Raw genomic sequence first — 24,137 nt, 5'->3', positions numbered from 1 at the left:
AAAGGACAGCCCGCCTCCCTTCAGCGGGCTGCCGTGAAGGGGGGGGGGCTGTCCTTTAAACTCATCTGTGCCTCCCGGCCGGGAGGCACAGATGAGTTTAAATGACAGCCCGCCTCCCTTCAGCGGGCTGCCGTGAAGGGGGGGGGCTGTCCTTTAAACTCATTTGTGCCTCCCGGCCGGGAGGCACAGATGAGTTTAAAGGACAGCCGCGCCTCTCCAGCGGGCTCCCGTGAAGGGGGGGGGCTGTCCTTTAAACTCATCTGTGCCTCCCGGCCGGGAGGCACAGATGAGTTTAAAGGACAGCCCGCCTCCCTTCAGCGGGCTGCCGTGAAGGGGGGGGGGCTGTCCTTTAAACTCATCTGCGCCTCCCGGCCGGGAGGCACAGATGAGTTTAAAGGACAGCCCGCCTCCCTTCAGCGGGCTGCCGTGAAGGGGGGGGCTGTCCTTTAAACTCATCTGCGCCTCCCGTCCGGGAGGCACAGATGAGTTTAAATGACAGCCCGCCTCCCTTCAGCGGGCTGCTGTGAAGGGGGGGGCTGTCCTTTAAACTCATTTGTGCCTCCCGGCCGGGAGGCACAGATGAGTTTAAATGACAGCCCGCCTCCCTTCAGCGGGCTGCCGTGAAGGGGGGGGGCTGTCCTTTAAACTCATCTGTGCCTCCCGGCCGGGAGGCACAGATGAGTTTAAAGGACAGCCCGCCTCCCTTCAGCGGAGCCCGCTGAAGGGAGGCGGGCTGCCCTTTAAACTGATCTGAGCCTCCCAGCTGGGAGGCGCAGATCAGTTTAAAGGGCAGCCTGCGCCTTTCAGCGGGCTCCTGAAGGGGGCCCCGAATTGGTCGAATTTATTCGCGAACTCGCGAACTCGCTGAATTCGGCCCCCCCGGTTGCCCGCCAGATTTGAGTTCGGATCCGTCCGAACTGAAAATCACCGAATCAGGGGAAATTCGGTTGATTTTCAGTTCGGACCGAACCGAATTGACAGCCCTACTAAGGAGCACTGGATGAGTCTAGTGTTGTGATTTAATGCTAATAGGTTGTACCTGTGTATTTGCAATAAGCACAAAACTGGAAACTCATATTAGAACCCCCGCTTTGTCTATGATCATACCTTGGGGCAGATCCCCCAAGGAGCCCTTCCTCCATCCTTACCAGCCTTCCTCCAGCTTCCAACAGAAGAACCACCTAAGTTGCAGTAAGTGCTCCTTAGGCTGGAGGAAGGCTTCAGACTTTGCTCAATAGAGTGATAAGATAGGGCGGGATCCACCCCACTGAAAGGATGGGAAAATTTAACACAATTGTTAAATATTGTAGAGTAGGTTGCTAAAAAGGGAAGGAAGGTGGCATGGTATACTATAGCCCAATCTCGTCAGATCTCGGAGCTAAGCAGGGTTGGTACCTGGATGGGAGACCACCAAGGAAGGTTGGGCAGAAGAAGGCAATGGGCAAACTACCTCTGTTTCACACTTGCCTTGAAAGCCCCTTGCTGGGGTTGGCATAAGTTGATTGTGACTTGACGGCACATACTTATGTACGTAGGTTGCTAAGGCATAAGAAATCTGGAGTATATACCCTAAATGGATTTTGGATGGAAAGGATGGGATGCTAATTTCCAAATACTATTTGGTGCTGTCAGAAGATATTTTTAGACAATGTGGATTAAGAGTGGAGTTTTACCCTGATCCCAAAGCAACCTTATTTTGGAGTAAGTAACATGTAAATCAAGGTAACTTCCTTTTTTGATTGGGCTGTAGAGTTTCGGCGCCACACTGTCCTCGAAAGAGCCAATTCAAACATGGCAGAAATCACGCACGGTACTGTCTTCTTTGAGTTGTACTGTTTCAGATTACAAAGCAAAAACCTCCCCCTCTCTTTTGTCCTTTCAAGGGACCCTTTGGGGTCTCTTACTGAGCCAGAATTCAATCCTGGGCCCTGGTTTCAAATGGCAGCATGCAGCCTTGGAGCATGTAAAGGTGTCAGTAAAGAAGTGACTGTCCCTGAGCTTATGAAGGGTGAAATTCGATCCCGGGGAGTCGCTGCAGTCCACCCCCAGACACCTGTGATTAGGTGAAGCAGCTTCCATGAAGACCAGCACCTATCTTGCATCTTACAGATGCCCAGATTCTTTAAATAATAGTTTCTTTGGGAATCCAGCCTTACAACTGGAGACCAAGCCCTGTGAGGATAGGCTGAGGGAGTTGCGAATGTTTAGTCTGGAGAAGAAGAGATTGATGGGGGACATAATTGCTCTCTGAGTATTTGGAAGGCTGTCTCTTAGAGGAGGGCAGGGAGCTGTTCCTGTTGGGAGCAGAGGATAGGACTCGCAATAATGGGTTTAAATTACAGGTGGAAAGGTACCTGTTGGATATCAGGGGGAAATCTTTTACAGTAAGAGTTGTTCAACAGTGGATTCAGCTGCCTAGGAAGAAGGAGGAGGAGAAGAAGAGTTGATTTTTATATGATGACTTTCTCTACCACTTAAGGGAGACTTAAACCGGCATACAATCACCTTCCCTTCCCCCACCCCCCACAACAGACTCCTTGTGAGGTAGATGAGGCTGAGAGAGCTCTAACAGAGCTGTAACTTGCCCAAGGTCACCCAGATGGATTCGTGTGTAGAAGTGGGGAAACCAACCCAGTTCACCAGATTAGCCTCCGCCACTCATGTGGGGAATCAAACCCGGAGTGGGGAATCAAACCCGGTTCTCCAAATCAGACTCCACCACCCCAAACCATCACTCTTAACCACTACAAAGCGCTGAAGGTGTTGACCTCCCCCTCACTGGCAGTATTTAAGCAGAGGCTGAACAAACATTTGTCAGGGATGCTCTAGGCCGATTCTGCATTGAACAGGGGGTTAAAGTAGATGGCCTGAATGGCCCCATCCAACTCTATGATTCTAACTGCAATGCATAGCACATTTCTCCAGGCCTGAGTTCTTCTGTGGCAATTCAAGTCTCCATCCCAACGTTTCTCCCAAAAACATTTGTGAGATCAGATTCCAACTGCCTGTACATCCCAGAGATGGTGCTTAAAGCTCCTGGAGATCCCATACCCAATTTCCTTCTTTTATAGCCCTTTCATCAGCTTCCCCCACTCATCGTGCCATATCAGCTCCCTGCTCTGGTGTGGGTCAATGAGAAGCATTGAGCCCAGGGGGTTGTCAGGGGCTCTTTGGCCGCTGTCTTTTCCTTGCTTCCCTGCTGTTGTCAGGGATGCCAGTTTCTCCAGTGATTGACAGTTTGCCATAAAGAGTTCTTGATGGGGCCAAAAACCATTTGTTATCTTCCAGCCACATGGATGGGCAGCTGTAATTTTCTTTCCGTCATTTTATTTCCGCACCATTTTATTGCTGCACCGCCATGCCTAGATATTTCAGCATCACCGGCTCAGCAGACGGCAGTATCTGCACTTGCTCTTCCAAGCCACCCCCACCCCCCCAATAAACACTTCTGTGTGGAGCTCACGGACAGTTTCAACCCGTTTCAGCTCAGACCTGGTTCTCTGCCATGTATCTGGCTCTCTGTTCTCATTCTGGAATGGCACAAAGTACAAGTCGTCCTGCCATCTTGTGCCACACACACACACACACAGAGAGAGAGAGAGAGAGAGAGAGAGACAGATCACCCCTCCCTTCCGTCCAATTACAAAAAAATTATCTAGATTACATTAGCATGGAAGCTGAGTCATTTGGACATCTGTTGTGACACCGGCACGACATTCTCGACTTTTCCCCAGCCAGAGTAATTTGTCTTTTGTAATTTTGGCCCATGCCTGCTACCAGCTGTTTATTTAGGGATACATCCCAGAACATACCACAAACAGCTGATGCACACAGCATCACATTACAGGCCATAGCTCTGATTGGTTCTGCTGGAAAAAGTTAGTGCCTCTTCAAAAGAAACACTTTCTCCATTGCCCGCTTCTTTTAAGCCAGGTCAGAACCTCTTGAACACATGAAGCTGCCTTATACTGAATCAGACCCTTGGTCCATCATAGTCGGTATTGTCTACTCAGACCAGCAGCGGCGCTCCAGGATCTCAGGCAGAGGGTCTTTCACATAACCTACTTGCCTGGTCCCTTTAACTGGAGATGCCGGGGATTGAACCTGGGACCTTCTGCAGGGCGAGCATCTGCTCTACCACTGAGCCACACCTCTTGTAACACTGCACTCCATCCATGCACAGGGCCCACCAGATGCAGCCTGCCTTGTCTATTTTTCAGTCCCAGCCAGGCCCCAAACACAAGGGTTATTGAGCTCCTTGGGAGTTACTGTATATCACTGCTGAGCTACATGTGGCTTGGTAGTTCACTACAAGTTCCACAGGCCCTTTTAAATAGGTGCCACCTTATTCCAAGATAAGGTGGCACCTACGGCGGCGCGGGGTCACACCAGCTCCCTAGGAGCTTCAGCCCCTCCTTCAGGAATGGGCTCAAAGTGTCTCCATTGTATGCCTCTTTCATAGTGTTCGACCCTTTTAGAAAAATGTTGCTGTTTTTTAAAGCATTAGCATGTTTATCTCAGTACTCCTTACTGTGGACGTGTAAAGTATAGGCCGTTGTTATCAAATTGGCACTGCTGTAGTTTATGTTACTTGCACGGAGCATCGTGGTGGCAGGAGAGAAGGTGTAAAGGTGTAGCCCAAGTGTGTAGGTTGAGGTACGTGACAGGAGTCCTGTGCCAGATGCCAGATTTTTCAAATGGAATTCCACACACACAGCAATACAGAAACATAACAGTGCCAGGAGGATGCTTTGCAGAGATTCGGTGGCGCTAAACTGGATGCATATTAAGAGCTTGGAAAACATGACAGTAATTATTATTTGCAATGAAAACATTTTGCCATTGGAATCAAAATTACTTTCCACAGTAGAATTTTGCAAAACGTGACTTGGGAGACTAAACAGGAAGAAAAATAAAACTGCGGAGAGCAGGACTTTGTAAGGCTGAGGCCTTGGAGGGTACTGTGGTCCCCGTGGTTGATCGGGTACAGCTGACCATTGCTGACACGGTTAGGAATCTAAGGTTCTAGCCGATCCTCTGCTGATACCGGAGAAGCCGGTCATTTCAGCTGTAAAAATGCCCTCTTCAACTGGCACGGAGGTTGGCTCCCTGCCTTGGCCTGGCCAGTCCGGTCACGTGCATCTGTGCCGTGATAACCTCTAGACTAGGCTACTGTTGAGGAGCTTTACTGGTTGACTTTGCAATGCTCACTCTTGCTCTGGCCTACCTCGCAAGGTTGCTTTAAGGTTAAAGGGAGTGGAAGGCAGAACTGTACAGGCTGCCCTGAGCGCCTTATGTGGGCGAGTAGATAAAAAGTACATAGAAAATGGACACATAATCATAGGTTTAAAGTGCACAGGGCATATTGCCGCTGCTGAAGCTTTTCTCCCATGTTGTGACCCACTCTGAGCCCGGATTGCTGGGAATGAGGGCAGGATATAAATACGAGGGAGGAAACAAACAAATAAATCTGACACTGTTGTGAGTCGGTCGATTTAAACCTCTGATAGCCTATCTTTCTGTTTCCCCCATTGTTTCAGTAAACGCTTACAGGTGTGTAAACATTTGGCTAGTATGTCCCCCCTTAAAATTCAAACTGGTTCTTTTCCGAATCTGCTCTAACCTTTGCAGCATGACAGAGGTGATGAACACACGCGAACCCGTGATGGAGGAGTTTACCTTGAGCCAGCCGGAGGAAGAAGGAGGAACTTCGAGCCAGGTGAGCAAACTGTATAGAAAGTAAAGTTAGCGAGTGGTATTTCTGCAGTATGTATCAAGAAGATTCACAGCACAATCCCAAACAGAATCACACCATTCTGGTCCATTGGTGTAACTCTGCTAAGTAATGCCCTATACAGTAAGGCCAGAATTCCATACCAGAGGTATACAGTTTATATGCTTAACTTATTCTTGCTTGACTATAATTTGCAATGATTATAACCTCTTTGGGGTGTTTATTTTCCAGCGGTTTGTTGTTTCCTGGAAGCCTGTGGCTACGTTCCTTTTGGCTTCCATGGAAGCTAACAGCGCTTCATGCAACACAGCGCCAGTAGCGCCGTCACGTCCACAACAATTACTGTTGAGCAACGACCAAATGGTAGATTGAAAATACGCACTGAGGATTTCAGGTCCGAACAGGCAGCTTTTGAGAGACGCAAGCCGTGAAGCGCAACATGGGCAACCTTAGAAAGGGATGACGTAATGCAATCACAGCATTGATAATTGTGCCGATTTGCCTTCTAAATTTACAATTTCCGTTGTTGGTCTTTGGCAGCTCTGGCTGGTGGTAAGCTTTTGTGCAAAGAAGTGATTCCTCTGAGGATTATTTACTTGCTGAGCGCAAGCATGTCTTTGCTTGCCTTCATGATTTTCTTGTTTGAGGCCAATGGTTCCACCGACCCCCCACCCCCCGGTAAAGCAACTCAGATAGCAGTGCTGGGAAAGGCCTCTGCCTAATACCTGGGAGAGCTGCTCTCTGTCATGATTGACAGCCACTTATGGGTATAAGACCTCTTGTGCGCCGCAGGGAATGGAGATAGGATGCTGCTGTTGGAGCAGATCTCATGAACAAAAATATGGCTGTCCAAGGTGAACTCTTTTTTTTTTTAAGTTTGGCAAATCAGTGTTCTCAAACCGAGCTAATAATCAAGGTGGTTTGGGGTGTCAGGCCTTTAATTAAGTCTAGTCTCAGACATATTTCTTCAGCAGGTCCGGGCAGTCATTCAATCAAATTTTCACCTCACATTGAACTTTTTCAACCGTTCCCCAGTTTGATAGTAATCCGCTGTTATCTTATGGTGTGCAGTTATTGCTGGAGGGTAATGGATTGGTTTACCGGCTACACCGTCAGGTGTACATCGGTAAATGATTGAGTCCGATGCTGTCTCGATCTTTGAATTCTCAGGTCGGCCTGCCAAAGCATGCCACCTGTGATGTCATCGTGGGCATTGTGGTTCTCAGCCGTGTATTTTCTAGTGCTCACTTCCTTCTTCCTCAAAGTGCCTTTCCCCAAAAGAGAACAGTCAATCCTAGATTTCCTCCACTTCATTGAAGTAGGAGCCAGCGTGGTGTAGTGGTTAAGAGCGGTGGTTTGGAGTGGTGGAGTCTGATCTGGAGAACCGGGTTTGATTCCCCACTCCTCCACATGAGCGGCGGAGGCTAATCTGGTGAACTGGATTTGTTTCCCCATTCCTACACATGAAGCCAGCTGGGTGACCTTAGGCAAGTTACAGCTCTGTTAGAGCTCTCTCAGCCCCACCTACCTCACAGGGTGTCTGTTGTGGGAAGGGGAAGGGAACGTGACTATAAGCCGGTTTGATTCTCCCTTAAGTGGTAGAGAAAATCGGCATATAAAAACCAACTCCTCCTTCCCCTTCTCCTTCTCCTTCTCCTTCTCCTCCTTCTCCTCCTTCTCCTCCTCCTCCTCTCAAAGAACACTAGATTTATTGAAGCACAATTGTTCACAAGACAGAGCCCATTTTGTGAGATGCATGAAGTGAAACCTCTGTCAACAGGAATCTATTCACTGCAAGGGCGGGGGGTTGAAGAGCTGGTTCCCGGGCTATTTATTAAATTTAGTTACTTTTCTGCTGAGCATCTCAGGGCCCAAATGCAAGAAGTGTAAGGACAGGGGCCTTGGTAGAGCATCTGCTTGGCATGCAGAAGGTCCCAGGTTCAATCCCCGACACCTCCAGTTAAAAAAAGATACAGGTAGTAGACCTTTATCTGATTTAGGTAGTAGACCCTTACCTGTAACCCTGGAGGGGCCCTGCCAGTCTGAGTAGACAATGCTGACCTTGATAGACCAAGGTTCTGATTCAGTATAAGGCAGCTTCATGTGTGCAAAACTCAGATATAGTGATGAAACAAAAGGCCAAGTAAGTAAAGTGAGAGAGCCACTATGGTGTAGTTGTTAGAGTGTCAGACTAGGGAGATGTAAAAAAACCTTCACCTGAGACCCTCGAGAGCCACTAGTCTGAGTAGACAATGATGACCTTGATGGACCAAGGGTCTGCTTCAGTATAAGGTAAGTGTGTTTCAGGTTCAATCCCCGGCATCTCCCCGGCAGTAGGTGATGTGAAAGACCTTTCCTGAGACCCCAGAGAGCCGGTGCCAGTCTGAGTAGACAATACTGACCTTGATGGACCAGAGGTCTGATTCAGTATAAGGCAGCTTCATGTGTTCCCCTAACCATCAGGCATTGAACTTTTTAACATTCCCCTCTGTTCTTTCCTCACACTCCACTTATCAAGCTGTGAGTTTTACCATCGCATCTAAACAAAGGGATGTTTTAATCATATTTAACATCACCACTTTAATTAAAAAGAATATTCACTTCATAGCTCTGAAACTGAGAACTGCTGTCATTGCCACTTAACAGGTGGTCAGACAGACTACACATACTTATTTACACTGGGCTGTTGCCCAAAATGTGCTTGATGCTTCTCAGACACACTGAACGAGGCAGCCTCCCTCTAACAGAACAGCATGTGTTCTCCAACGATTAACATGATATGGCAAGTCAGCATGGTAGCAGAGTACATGGAGGTGGACAGTAAGTGGGTGAGAGGACAGTATCAGAAGAACAAGTCAGGCCATTAATTCACTCCAAGAGCCAGTGTGGTTAAGAGCGGTGGTTTGGAGCGGTGGACCCTTTTCTGGAGAGCCTGGTTTGATTCCCCCACTCCTCCACATGAGCGGCGGTTGCTAATCCGGTGAACCGGGTTGGTTTTCCCACTCCTACACATGAAGCCAGCTGGGTGACCTTGGGCTAGTCAAATTCTATTAAGAGCTCTCTCAGCCCCACCTTCCTCACACATAGACGTGCAACACCAGAACCAGGGAGGAGGGCCAGTAACCATTACGCAAACAGGGGAAGCAAAAAGATGTCAAGGGTCCAGGTTTTCTTCTTCTACTTGAATATAAGGTTGCCAACTCTGGATTGTGAAATTTCTGGAGATTTTGGGTGGCAGAGCCTACGAAGGGCAGGGTTCGGAGAGGGGAAGAAGTTCAGCAGGGTATAATACCACTGACTCCACCTTCCAAATTTTCTCCAGGGGAAATGATATTTGTAGTCTGGAGGTTAGTCACAATTCCAGGCCCCACCTGGAGACTGGCAACCCTACACAGCTTCCTCACATCTATTTGGCCCACACCTCTGGTCACACCAAGGACTTGAGTACCTGTGAGAAGGATAGGGATGCCAACCTCCAGGTACTAGCTAGAGATCTCCCATAGAGATAGAGATCAGTTCACATGGAGAAAATGAGCACTTTGGCAGTTGGACTCTGTGGCATTGAAACCCCTCCCCAAACCGCACCCTCCTTAAGCTCCATCCCAAAAACCTCCTACCAGTAGCGAAGAGGGACCAGGCAACCCTAGAGAAGAAGAGAACAAAATCAGCCAGATCTTACTCAGTGGCTGCTAGCCATCTAGTAAGGGCTTCCCTATTCCCCACACCCTGCCAGCCTAGAGAGTAAGTTCCATTGGATTCAGTGGGACTTACTTCCAAGTAAACCTGCATAGGATTGAGTTTTAAATGTACTAAAATTCAGTTGTTTTGTAAAAAAGGAAAAACACCAAGTTAATTTCTACTTAAAATGATCTGGTAAACTTAGTAGCCAAAAATATTTTGTCTTCTGCTCTAATGACGTTGCTTTCTGCATTCCACAGAATATTGGTGTCAGATTAACATAATAGTTGTCGCTCTGCCTTGGGTTGGTATTGTCACCCATTCCCCCCCCCCACAAAGGGTTATTAATTATTGGATTTTGCCCTTGCACAATAATACTCATCAGAATGACAGGGCCTAGGTAACATGTTGTGGCAAAAACTGCCACTCTTAAGAAGCCGTGAATAAATCGTCGCTTGGCAATGCCAGGAAAGCACAAAAGAGGGGAAGATGAAAGTTTTCGATTTAGCAGCACAGATGTCGTCTATTGTTTCCAGAGATCAACTGTGAATGTGAAACCTTTTCCTCTCCCAGTCGCCTGTTGCCTCCATGGCAACCACATCTGGTCGGCAACTAGTTTTGCCAGCAGGCCATACTGAAGAGACAATGAGGACCAAGAGACAATGTAGACCAAGTTCTGCATTCTTAAGGGTATTGTTGTTACACATTGCTTATTTGTTCTGTGGCAGCAGCTTGAAAATATCACTGTGGGGCACTTCTAAAGGCCATGGTCACAGCAATCCAAGACAGTCTCTTCCCAAGAAATCTGCATGCAGCCAGAAGGATCGCTGCACCACACATGGGCTGCCAATCCTCCATTCAGGGCAGGGATCCCATGCCCTCAGGCCCTGTTTATTTTTTTTTTAATGGTGACATTGTGTTGCTATGTTACTTCCAGAAAAAAACCCAGAAGTGGCACAGGGTAGCTCTAGGAACTGTCAGAAACTTAGGGTTGCCAACCTCCAGGTACAACTCATCTCCAGCCGATAGAGATCAGTTCACCTGGAGAAAATGGCCACTTTGGCAATTGGACTCTATGGCATTGAAGTCCCTCCCCAAACCCCACCTTTTGGCTCCACCCCAAAAAAAAAAACCTCCTGCAAGTTGCGAAGAGGGATCTGGCAATCCTACAGAAACTCTGTGGTTTTGAGCAATTCCTAGTTACCTTGCGTCAGGTTTTTTTCAGGAAGTGATGTAGGGACACAGCCAACATCTCACACACCCATGTCCCCGTCCCCTATCTTCCCACCTGTTACCAGTCTTGGCATTCTTAAATAATACAGTAGAATTCTGATAAAGCATAATGTATTGGGGGAAGGGGCAAGAAAGGTTGATTAAAAGTTGTTTCCAAGTTTCTTAACATGTTTAAAGCATACAGGAATTGCTTGGGGTGGGTAGAGTTGCCAATCTTCACATGGGACATGGAGTTCTCTTGGAATTACAAGTGATCTCCAGACTACAGAGATCAGTTCCTTTGGAGAAAATGGTTGCTTTGGAGGGTGGTCTCTTTAGCATTATACCCTGCTGAGGTCCCTGCCCTCCCCAAACACTGTCTTCCCCAGGTGCAACCCCCAAATCTCCAGGAATTTCCCAACATGGAGTTGGCAACCCTAGGGATAGCTACTCAACGAACCCTACATTGCAAACTCAGTGTTCCGGTTGGATTACATCTCTTCAAGTTTAGTCTAAAATACATGGATTTATTCATCAGCCATAAGAAAATAGCATATTCGGATTTACATTCAATAGCATGTTCAAGTTTTTTTTTCCTTCATTGAAATGCTGAGTAGTATCCCCTTTGGAAGGTCAGCCGTGTTAAAAATTTGGCAGGGAATTTGGTAAGCCAATCGACCTTTCTGGTTTGGCTTCATTTTCTGATCATTTCAAGGATGATCCAAATGGTGCTGCCTCCCCTATTAATTTACTTGGAGCACAATTGAATGGAAATGTCTGCTGTTAGGATTCCAATTTTTGCCCACTTTGGGTGGGAACACCTCCAGCCAATTGTAGCCCTTGTCACTAATGCTCGGCTGATTGGTGGGTGGAAACTGGGGCCAAGCGGGGAGGGGTGTGATCATCCTGTGGAGAAACATTAAAAAGAAAAATAAGGCCTTATGGGTGTGAAAGCTGGACAATGAAGAAAGCTGAGAGGAAGAAAGTAGATTCCTTTGAAATGTTGTGTTGGAGGAGAGTGTTACGGATACCCTGGACCGCCCAAAAAACAAATCAATGGGTTATAGACCAAATCAAGCCTGAGCTGATGAAACTGATGTATCATACTTTGGTCACATTATGAGAAGACAAGAGTCACTGGAAAAGACAGTCATGCTAGGAAAAGTTGAAGGCAGCAGGAAAAGAGGAAGACCCAACAAGAGATGGATTGACTCTACAAAGGAAGCCACGACCCTCAATTTGCAAAACCTGAGCAAGGCTGTTAAAAATAGGATGTTTTGGAGGACATTGATCCATAGGGTCGCCATGAGTCGGAAGCGACTTGACGGCACTTAACCCACACATCTACATGCAGTTCTGACCATAGAGTTCCTGACTATTCCTAGAGCTCCCTGGAAATAAGGGTAGCTCTAGCAATTGCCAGAAAGTCTATGGCCTTATTTTTCTCTCAGGAAGTTGCCCCCCTCCCACAACCCTCCTGCCAGGTCCCAGGCAGACAACCCTACACGTGTGAGCCACTTGGATTGCAGGGGAGATGCCGGAAAGCTGCTTCTCTTCTGAGAAGTTTGCGTTGGCTACAGGTGCCTGCTTTCCTGAAATGTGGCTATGCTAAAAGCATCTCAACTTTTGAACCCGTAGAAAGGGGACCGAGGAAAGCAGAGGGAGAAGAAAAGAGACGTGCCATGTTCCCTCCCACAGGCAACATTCACAAAATTCCTATTTGTAGGAATTCCATCCAACGTGCCATGTTCCTAGGGTTGCCAGGTCCCTCTGCCACCAGTGGGAGGTTTTTGGGGTGGAGCCTAAAGAGGGCGGGGTTTGGGGAGGGGATGGACTTTGATGCCATAGAGTCCAATTGCCAAAGCGGTCATTTTCTCCAGGTGAACTGATTTCTATCGGCTGGAGATCAGTGGTAATAGCAGGAGATCTCCAGCTAGAACCTGGAGGTTGGCAACCCTACATGTTCCTCCCCACAGGCAACATTCACAAAATTCCTATTTGTAGGAATCGCATCCAATTCCATCCAATTGCCTGTTAGATGCAGCAGGAAAATTGGACTCTTCAGCTGAATCACATTTTTCTAGGCATATAGCCAAGGAATTTTGTGGGGGTGTGGTGTGGTGGAGAGAAATCAATGTGGAATAGCCCGATACATTTAAAACGAAGTGCATTCTGTAATTTAATCAACACCCTATTTATCCTGCTCTTCCTCCAAGAAGTCTGGCATCCTTTGATTCGTCCTCACAACGATCCTCAGAGTTAGGGTTAGGCTGATCCAAGATCACCCACTGAGTTTCATGATAAGTGGAGATTTGAACCTGGGTTTCCCCAAATCTAGTCCTGCCCTCGAATCTATAGACCTCACTGGCTTACAGCATTTAAATTTAAGAGTGCAGTTCTAAACATTTATTCCAGTTCCCAAGCATGCATTGGCTGCAATGCTGGAAGGTAGGAACAAGCTTTTTTTTCATAATAGGTAATTGGGAAGAATACTGCTACATCTGCACAAGTTAAAGGCACCAGAGTGTTGGTTTTTTGTTTGTTTTTTTAAAAAATGGAAGTTGAAAAGTCAGGGAAGGGGCCTGGAAATCTCACACACACCCCCACGACAGTTGTCAAAGTCAGGTGATGTTTTCACATGGGACACTAAACCCTCCTACGGAGATTTCCTGGAAGTATGTGCATGTTAGGGTTGCCAACCTCCAGGTACTATCTGGAGATCTGCTGCTGTTACAACTGATCTTCAGCTGATAGAGATCAGTTCCCCTGGAGGAAAATGGCAGCTTTGGCAATTGGACTCTATGGCATTAAAGTTCCTCCCCTCCCCAAACCCCACCCTCAGGCTCAGCCCCAAAAACCTTCCGCCGGTTGCGAAGAGAGACCTGGCAACCCTAGTACACATGCATGTTCAGATAGAATGTAGAAAAGGGGACATTTCTCCACATCTGCATTCAAGTCAGTTTAGGTTTTACTGTGGAACAGACAAACACTGAAAATGCACTTAATGGCTGACTATGCAACCCTATGCAGAGTTACTGTCTAAGTCTATTGACTTTAGGGGGCTTTGATTGGAGTAGCCCTACAGAGGATGACAGTGTCAGTCTTTGTCTGTCTGTCTGTCTCTCATACACTCACCATATCCTAGTATAGCAAAAGGTGCTTCTCTGATCTTAGGAGCTGACTGGCTGTCGAAGGAAGTCCTCATCCCACCTACATAATGCAGCATCTCGCAGCAAAGCACAATTGCGTAATTAGCATAATCATATCAAAGATAGCACAGATAATTAGACTAGAAATGGAGGGTGTGATTCTTCCCCATATGAGGAACAATCCACACGGGGCTCAATGGAGCCATGTTGCTCTAACTCACTGTCATTCTAACTGCCACCGGCCACGTGTACTGGTGACCATATAGTCCAGAAGTTCCCAAACCCTTTTGAGTCATGGAGCACTTTTCTGGAGAGAAATTTGTTATGGAGCACCAATTTTCACCTAGCATCTGTATACTAAACCCAATGACAGTAGTATTTTTCTTTCCAATCTCTTCATGGAGCACTAGGAGATGTTTTGCAGAGCACCAAGTGCTCCTCGGAGCACAGTTTGGGAACCTCTGAATAGTCAATGCAGCGAGGCTACGTCAGAGAGTTCTGAGTGTACCTCCTATATCACCACCAAGTATTCTAGACATGGGAGGCATTTACAGATCTCCTTATGCCTAGTGGGAGGAACAGGGCTCTGTTGAACTATAGCTGGATACCATGGTGTGTACCTTGCCAGCTAGAGCTGCCAACCTCCAGGTGGGGCCCGGAGTTCTCCTGGAATTACAACTGATCTCCAGACTACAGAGATCTGTTCCCCTGGAGAAAATGGCAGCTTTGGAGGGCAGCCTCTATGGTATACCGTAGAGTCCACAAATTCCCCCCTCCACAGCACTGCTCCCAAATCTCCAGGAATTTCTCAAGGCTGGAGTTGGCAACCCTATTGCCAGCACAGATGCAGAAGGACCGTACCTGTCATGAGGACATTTGGCATTCTATGGGAGGGGGGGCAAAGAATGCCAGCATCCTTGTTAAGACCAAATAAGTCTATCTGTCTTGCATCTGTTTATCAAGATTTCACAACATAAGGTTATTTTGTCATTAAAACAATTTATCATGCATTATGATGCCATCCAGAAATTGAGGGCAGTGCTGATCTTCCCACCAATTAGCTGCAATACGTAGTAAATAAGCTAAAAATCATGTCCAAATCAGTCTCTTCTGTCCAGCCCTTCACGTAGCACAACGGACTTGGCATAATAAACAATCTGTCACATCACGAATTATTCTTGTGTCAGTAAACTTGAAAAGTTTGAATCCAAAGACAGCGCCAACAAGTGTACACAAAATTGGCCTTGCTTCTTTGACATCTTCCACAGAGAATGAGAATATATTCAGTTCTTTTGTTTATACCAAGCTCTTCTCCTCAATGGGGACCCAAAACAATTTTCATCATTCTTCCTTCCTCTCTTGTTATCTTCACAGCAACGACCATGTAAGGTAGGTCTATAAAATATAGGGGTCTATAAAATTATGCGTGGTGTGGAGAGAGCTGACGGGGTGAAGCTTTTCTCCAGCTCTCATAATACTAGAACGTGGGGTCATCTGCTGAAGCTGGAAGTTAGAGATTCAAAACAAACAAAAGGAAGTATTTCTTCACACAACGCAGAGTTAAATTGTGGAGCCAGGATGCCCCAGGATGCGGTGATGGCTGCCAACTCGGAAGGCTTTAAAAGGGGAGTGGACATGTTCATGGAGGAGAGGGCTATCCATGGCTACTAGTAAAAATGGATGCTAGTCATGATGAATATCTATTCTCTCCAGGATCAGAGGAGCCCACATGAGGAGCCACCGCTACCACTGGATGCCAGCTGCCCTAAGCCCTCGATGGGGCAAGTGGAACTGGTGGTCTGCTTTTTTTCTTTACCCCCCCTTCTTGGGGGGTTGGGGCAAGGGGCAGCTGCCTCTGTGGCCCTTTGGCTAAGACCACCTCTGTATTGAAAGAGTGGAGTTCTCTCCCCACCCATTACTTCCATTATCTCTTTATATGATGAAACATGACTATTCTCAAAAAATCTTTCAAAGTAATCAGACCATATTCTTTCCAGACCGTGATGTCCCCTAGAAAAATAATAGAAACTTGTTTTTCCTAATAAAAAATAATCTAAGGAGAAACAATCCTGGGTTTAAACACACTTTTCATGTGGAAAGACCTATTGAAATCACAATATATTTCTTAGCTTTTTTTTTTTAATACCCAACGAGTTTTTAAAGAAACATCCCAACAATGATTCCATTGCAGAGTTATTCTTCAGTAACTTTCAGTCATTTTAATGCTGGATGTTGATTTTTTTTAAAAATTGCAAACAAGAAAAGTGATTGAGAAATTTTCGATTTTGTAATTAAAATAGATATCAATGTCATTTCAGCCTTTTCCAGATGCGCACGAAAAGTACCCTAAGCTTTCGAAAAGATTACCGTCCATTGTAGTAGAGCCAACTGAGTCGGGGGATGTCGAAAGCGGAGAGCTTCGTTGGCCGCCGGACGACCTGAAGTCCATGGATGAGAAGAAGAGAGCTCAGGCGCAGCAGCAGAAGCAGGAGGGTCTTGAAAGTATGAATGTTTTTAGCTCATCTGTATTTTTTTAATGGCACTTTCAAAACAGCACAAGGGTGTGACTGTACTGACTTGATTTCATGGGGAGGGGCTGTGGCTCAGTGGTAGAGCATCTGCTAGGCATGCAGAAAGTCCCAGGTTCAATCCCTGGCATCTCCAGTTAAAGGGACTAGGCAAGTAGGTGATGTGAAAGATCCCTGCCTGAGACCCTGGAGAGCCGCTGCCGGTCTGAGTAGACAATACTGACTTTGATGGACCAAGGGTCTGATTCAACATAAGGCAGCTTCATGTGTTCATGCAGCCTTTCACTTAAAATGGTGCGAAGAGATGGTGCATTTGCCCTTCTCCCTTCTTCTCTGATTTGTTCTTCATGTGCCTAAAACTTTGCATATCAAAAAACTGGTGTTTACCTCCCCACGGTCTGTGTGGCAGCTGAGCAGCGGCTCTGTAGTGTGTCCGGTTTTCTGAGACAGTGAAAACTGTCCTGGCAGTGGCAGGATTAAAGAAGTTAGAGGTGTATCACTATGATGTACAAACAGCATACCTCAATGCTCCGTTAAAGGAAACAGTTTACATGGAGCAGATTCCCGGTTTTGAGCTGAAGGAGAGAGCCAAGGTTTTACGGCTCAATAATGCGCTTTATGGTCTCCGTCAATCAGCTAGGGAATGGAACACCTGTCTTGACAAAGCTCTAAAACAATTAGGATTCACACAGAGTGTGGCTGACTCCTGTCTATTCCAGAATGTATCCTACTTGATAATTTTTGTTGATGATCTTTGTATGGTGACTAATAATACCCAAGACCAAGTACAGTTTCAGAAGGAGTTGGGCACAAAGTTCACACTGAAATGCTTGGGACCAATCCAGAATTATTTGGGGGTTCAGGTGTGTAGAGGCAAGGATGGTGTTTATTCCTTATCTCAGCCAAGGAAGATACAGAAATTGCTGGAACGGTATAACATGACAAATGCAAATGCTGTGGATACCCCAATGGTCACAGGGTATGTTAAAGATGAGGCAGAAGGACAAGAGGAGTGTGACAGAGCGTTATACCAATCTCTGGTCGGGAGTCTTCTCTACTTAGCTTGCTGGTCAAGGCCAGATATATATCAAGCTGTGCACTGTCTTACTAAGCAAAACATGTCTCTGAAACAAAGAGACTGGAAGGCTGCTAAGCGGGTCCTTAGGTATTTAAAAGGTTCCGTGGATAAGCAGCTGCACTTGAGAGCAGAGGAAGGAAGCCTGACCGCTTACGCTGATACTTCGTGGGGTGATCAGAAAAATGCGAGGTCCACCACAGGGTATATAATATTTCTGGGAAAAGCACCAATTCATTGGAAATCTCAGAAGCAATCATTCGTGGCTACTAGCTCGTGTGAAGCAGAGTATAGCGCCATTAGCGAATGTACAAATCAAGTGGAATGGTTTGTGTACTTATTAAATGAGTTGGATGTAAATGTATCACTGCCTGTAAAAGTGTTTTCAGATAATGAAGCAGCGAAAACTCTTGCTAATGAGCAGTCTTTTAGAGGCAAGAGCAAGCATGTTAAGATAAGGTACGAGAATGTATCGGCTGCGGTGAATAATAATCTGATTACTGTGTTAAAATGTGCAGGTGTAACAAATGTAGCAGATCTGTTTACCAAAGCGGTGGGTTGCAACAGATTCTTACAGCTAACCAAACTAATATGACATACTTGAGAAGGAGTGTCGGAATTTGCAAGGCTGTCATATTAGCTGTGACAATAGCTGGTGTTAGATTGAGGGGATCTAACTGTCAACCTGGAGTGCTGTAATAGCATGGAAAGCCCCTAGGAGGTTACACTGGCTAGAACCAGTTGAGGCCAGAAGCTCAGGTGATGCTTGCACCTGGAGGGTGACTCAGCCTGACTCACTAATTAATGCCTAGTGGTGGGGTTGTGTATAAATAGTTTAGACTCCATGAGTCTGGGTCGGGAGATAGTGGTGGAAAGAGAGTATGTATTTGAGCACTGTAAAAATAAACAACTGCATTTCTATTAGCTCTGGTGGTTATTGGTGGTCATTCCTGGACGTTGGCATAATCTGCCAGCTCCCACGACGGTCACGCTCTCCCAGCTCCACCTACCTCACAAGGTGTCTGTTGTGGGGAAGGGAGAAATGTGACTGTAAGTTGATTTGATTCTTCCTTAAGTGGTAGAGAAAGTCGGCATATAAAAAACAACTCTTCTTCTTGTTCTTCTTCTTCTTGTTCTTCTTCTTGTTTTTCTTCTTGTTGTTCTTTTCAACAGAAAAGCAGGAAAGGATGCTACAGCTTTCCTTGCTCACCACATTTCCCTAATCCCCACAACCTCTGTGTGGAAATGGAAGTGGGGTGGGGGAGGGGTATGTGAAGGAAAGCATTTTGGAGGAAGAGTGTTCAATGCCTGTGTTCGCTCCCAGGCATCTCCACAGCAGGTTAAGAGCTTGGAGTGCTCATGGACCCTGCCTTGCTGTTTGAAAAGCAGGTTGGCGTGGTGGCCGAGAGCACCTTCTGTCCGCTGCATCTGATCTGCCAACTCTCAGCTCAGCTATATAGCCATGCTGATTAAGGTTACCAGATCCCTCTTCGCCACCAGCGGGAGGTTTTTGGGGCGGAGCCTGAGGAGATCAGGGTTTGGGGAAGGGAGGGGCTTCAATGCCATAGAGTTCAATTGCCAAAGCGGCCATTTTTCTCCAGGTGAACTGATCTCTATCGGCTGGAGATCAGTTGAATTAGCAGGAGATCTCCTGCTAGTACCTGGAGGTTGGCAACCCTAATGCTGATCCATGCTTCTGTAACCTCACGGTTGGATTACTGCAATGCGCTTGATGTGGGGCTGCCCTTGAAGACAGCCCAGAAAGTACATCTGGTCCAGAATATGGCAGCCCAGCGGCTGTTAGGAGCTAGTTGCTGGGAACATATGTCGCCCATTTTGAAACAGCTACATTGGCTGCCAGTCGCTTTCTAAGTTCAGTTCAAAGTGCTGGTTATGACTTTAGAGCCCTTCACAAGCTGGGACTAGCATATTTGAAGGACCATCTCATTCCACATGTCGCTGTTCAACAACTACAGTCATCAGGCAGCCCTCTGTTGGCTACCCCACCACGTCAAGTGGCCCAATTTGGCATGGACCTGAGCCCAGGCCTTTTCCATCATGGCTCCAGTTCTGTGGAATGGGCTCCCTGAAGAGGTGGGAGGGGGGCCCTCCTTGAAGATCTTCAGGAGACACTGCAAGGCCGAGTTAAACCACAAGGAAAGGCAGGATATAAATGTTTTAATAAATAAATAAAGCGTCTCAGGCCGCAAATGTTAGAGGCCCTGGACAGCAGCTACCAGTTAGAGTAGACAATATTGAGTGAGACGGACCACAAGTCTGACTCAGTGTAAGGGGGACTTCACACATTACCATGTCCTTGTGTTTGTTTGTGATTGCTCTCTTTAAGTATTTGAAGGGCTGTCACTTAGAGGAGGGCAGGGAGCTGTTCCTGTTGGCAGCAGAGGATAGGACTCAAAATAATGGGTTTAAATTGCGGGCAGAAAGGTACCAGCTGGATATTAGGGGAATTTTTTCTACAGTAAGAGTTGTTTGACAGTGGAATCAGATACCTGGGGAGGTGGTAGGCTCCCCCTCACTGGCAGTCTTTAAGCAGAAGCTTAAAGCAGGAGGTTGGACTAGATGGCCTGTATGGCTCCTTCCAACTCTATGATATGATTCTATAACCATTGCCTTGATTCTATGCCCCAAGGGCATTGCATCAGACATTCAGTGAGAACACAGAGTTTCCCAGACTCACCCATGGCCCTTTTCTCTTCATGACTCCAGTGTGGGGGTAGAAGCAGCTTCAGCCCCCTCTCCCCATGCCATTTTAACTTCCTCAAATCATCCTGTGGAGCTGCTATTAGCTCCATTGCAAACCTAAGTGCAGTCATAAGAACATAAGAAAGGCCCTGCTGGATCAGACCAAGGCCCATCAAGTCCAGCAGTCTGTTCACACAGTGGCCAACCAGGTGCCTCTAGGAAGCCACTAACAAGACGAGTCACATAAATAATGTGCTTTCGCAAATGGAGCCAGTAGCGGCTGTTAGAAGCACTGTGAGGAGGCCAACAAGGTTTGGAGGGGAAAGATGAGGAGAAATGAGCGTGTGTGAGTCTGGGAGGCAAAAAATTCCCATCGCCCAACAAAGTCCTCATGTTGTCTGCCAACAAACACTAGGACTTCACCCATCACAAGGCAGCTTCCTATGTTTCATGCCCGGGGGGGGGGGTGTTGATTAAGCCGCTGTGTTTTAGTATTTTTTAGTATATGGTTTGGTCTTCCTTCTGAGAGGAGCTCCATGTACTCAATGCCTCATTTCTCCACAGGTAGCCCACCTCACCAAGAAGCGGGAGAAAGCACAGAATCCACCGAAAGCAGAACTGAGGAAGATGACTAAGGCGCTTCATTCAGCAGGCCAGACGTTGAAGCTTTTGGTGCCGACCTAGTTGGGAAGCCAGCACATTCCGAAGACGTGTCAACACGGTCTATTTTAAAAGTGCAAAAAAGGTTTTTTTTGATTAAGTTAGTACATGGTGAGGAGTTACGTGGGCTTTAGAACTGTTCCTTTCGACGTTTACCTTTCCAAGGCTGGGATTCATGTCACTTAAAATTTCCTTTGGAAACAGCGAAGCACATTAAGGAATACATTCAAGCTACTTCTAATCAGGTCCACAAAGGAAAGCGCACAGATACACACATACACACAAAGAAAACACTCAATTAGTTGCAATTAGCACTTTTGTAGTGAAATTGCCTTATTAAGGTAAGGCTGCCGTTCAGTATTGGCAGTAACACAAAAAGGCGGTTGCGTTGCTTCAGAACACCGTATAATCTGTTAAACCTCTCTTGTTTTAGCCATTTAAAAACTAGCACTGTGATATTATGGATATTATGAATAATATGTAATATAATGTCACCCTTTGACTTTGTACCTTTTTTTGTATAGAGACACAAGTCTAACTTTTGAACCTGGGCTATATGAAAATTCAAGACGGCCTTTTAGTGAACGCAAACCTATCATTTATCCTGTTGCCCAAACCCTCTTATTTTTTAAAAAAAATTTGGTGCAAATTCCAAGGAACCAGCCTTTTATTAACAAAACGTATTTTAAAGAAAATGAGACAAATGTTTAAGGAACTCTTTTACTGGTGTACTTTTCTTGGAGGGAAATAGCGTGTTTGTCAGTGTTTGTGGAGTGAGTCAGTTTTTGTGACCCATTAGATTGGCCGGGCTTTGCTTACCTTTGCGCATATGACCAGTGGTCCAAATTCCATCCTGCTGTAACCTGATGCTATATCGAAAAGAAAAAAGAGGCAGCTGCAGCTCACATCAAGGTTGAATTTGCTCCAGAGTGTTAATATGAAATATTGTTGCTATTTTTATGACATTTTATATATATATACACATACACGCACATATAAATATATATATAAATATATATAAAGTGGATTCTGTTTGCAGATTTGTGCATAGGTCAGTCCTTGTCTGACCCTGCTGGGAATTTTATGTCCTTTTTTGGGTCTACGACTGGGCATGAACTGGCTGGAATGGATAAGAGGCGCATCTTATGGCTATTAATATTTGTCCCTGCGCACCATAATGTCTTACCTCCTTTGTGGAGGGGCTATGGCTCTGTGGAAGAGCCTCTGCTTCGCACGCAGAAGGCCCCCGATTCCATCCCCAGCATCTCCAGTTAAAAAGGACCAGGCAGTAGGTGATGTGAAAGATCTCGAGCTGAGACTCCGGAGAGCTGCTGTCAGTCTGAGTAGACAGTACTAATCTTGATGAACCAATGATTTAGTACAAGGCAGCTCATTATGTGTGTTCATGTGCGATACTTTTATTCCGCTGAGGGTTTTTGTACAGATGCAGAGAACTTGCAAGGTGCCATTTAGACTATAAAATGAAACCGTTATTCCCTCTGCCAGGGAAATCTCTGTGGGCTTTGTGTAGTTTCCTCACCAAACTAGAGGATTATCTGGGGGAATCCATGACAGGCCACGTGACTGGCATGATAAAGCTGATAGAAATGTGTAAGTTAGATATACTTCAAGATCATACCACAGTTAGGCCTGATTCTTGATGCTGCGAGTTGACCCACCCAAATATTTTCACACAAGTTTTCTTTTGCATTTAACCCCACCGGTGATATATGGTCTTTACAATGCCCTGCAGAATCACTGGAAGCTAAGTTTCTCCCGGACAGTGTAAATACCAGCTCTCACTTTCTGGTGTGTGTGTAGGGGTTATATTCTTGGGGAAAATGTACCCTATAAAAATGGTGTGGGGGGGGGCAATATAGTGTTTTGGTGCTTTGACCAGATCAAAGTGTGCATCGATGGCACTGGCTGTATAATTAATAATAAAATTAATATGAGAATCAGGCCTTAATCTGCTTACATCTTAGCAAAGGTGACTTATAGGTGTACTCAGGTTCTTATTTTAGTTACTTCCTGATTAAGTTTTCTGCACGGACTTAAAAATGTGCTTAAGAGAATGCAGTCCATAGTGGAGTTGGGCCAAAACACAGCTCATAACAACAAGCCGGTTTCTGCTGGTGCCCAGTTTGTCCCCTCAATCCTTGGAACCAGTAACTCTCAATGTGCCAAATGTAAGCTGCTTGCTAAGCATGAAAGTTAGGGCTGCCTGGAGCTTTGGGCACCTGCGCCCAAATCCAGATGTGGTGCCAGTGTCCTCTCACCCAGGTCTGGTTCCTGAGGCTGAGCACAAAAGCAGGAACCTAAAAGCACGGCTGGAAGATGGTACTGCTCCGTTGACCAAGCATGGCAGAAGATCACCTTCCTGACATTTATACCAGGTTTGGCCAATCCAAAAGCTTCAAGTTGTGATATTCTACACTCTTATATTCTTCTGTGCCTAAAAAGGGCTTTAAGGGCCAAACACACACAGTCCAAGATAGCTCACTGGGGTACCCATCTAGCCAGATGCCATTAGCTCAAAACCTGGAGTGACCTCTGGTCATTTCTTTGGCAACTTACAATTATTGTTTAATAGACTTTCACTCAACATAAAGGCAATTGTCTGCTTTACCACAGAGGACTTTTCTTCCTTGGCTTCCAGACTGGAGTCCCCCCCCCTTTTTAATGAAGTTTCCAGACAAAATCGTCCTCCATCATGTGTTTCTTCTCAAACGTATCTCTCTGGAAGGAATGCATTCCAAGTACGTTAGTGAGCCATCTGAAATGAAGAAGAAGAATTGGAGGAGGAGTGGGGAATCAAACCCGGTTCTCCAGATTAGAGCCCACTGCTCCAAACTACCACTCTTAACCACTACACCACTCCGGTGTGTATTTTTCTGCCCTGTAAAGATCCTGCCCACATCCCTGCCATTTTCCCACCATTAGGCCTCATAGGTGCCATTTTCCCAGCTGCACTACCAGAGGACTTTTAAAAACCGGTCACTATTACAGCACTTTTTCTTGTCGTCAAGTCACGTCTGACTTATGGTGACCCCCGGTGGGGTTTTCCAAGGCAAGAGACATTCAGAGATGGTTTGCAGAGGAAGAACAGTTGGTTTTTATACCCTGATTTTCTCACCTTTTTAAGAAGTCTCAAACCGGCTTACAATTGCCTCCACTCCCTCTCACCACAATAGACACCTTGTGAGGTAGGCAGTCCTAAGAGAGTTCTGAGAGAACTATGATTGGCCCAAGGTCACCCAGCAGGCTTCATGTGGAGAAGTGGGGAATCGAACCCGGTTCTCCAGATTAGAGTCCACCGCTCTTAACCACTACACCATGCTGGCTCTTTGCCATTGCCTGCCTCCCCAACACAACCCTGGTATTCCTTGGAGGTCTCC

General features: G+C 46.3%; 1 protein-coding gene across 1 annotated transcript; it reads left to right on the top strand.

Moving 5' to 3' along the window:
- The first annotated feature begins 5,630 nt into the window (after positions 1 to 5,630).
- LBHD2 (LBH domain containing 2) lies at positions 5,631 to 20,714 on the top strand. Its single transcript, XM_056852123.1, has 3 exons — positions 5,631 to 5,719; positions 16,092 to 16,275; positions 20,644 to 20,714. The coding sequence occupies exons 1-3, from the start codon at positions 5,633 to 5,635 to the stop codon at positions 20,712 to 20,714; spliced, it is 342 nt and encodes a 113-aa protein (XP_056708101.1). The 5' UTR covers positions 5,631 to 5,632.
- Positions 20,715 to 24,137: the final 3,423 nt, after the last annotated feature.

The sequence above is a fragment of the Euleptes europaea genome, chromosome 6 (genome assembly GCF_029931775.1).
Source record: "Euleptes europaea isolate rEulEur1 chromosome 6, rEulEur1.hap1, whole genome shotgun sequence".
In the NCBI taxonomy this organism is placed as follows: domain Eukaryota; kingdom Metazoa; phylum Chordata; class Lepidosauria; order Squamata; family Sphaerodactylidae; genus Euleptes; species Euleptes europaea.
The sequence above is the reverse complement of the archived record's forward strand: the minus strand, read 5'-3'. Positions and strand labels throughout refer to the sequence as shown.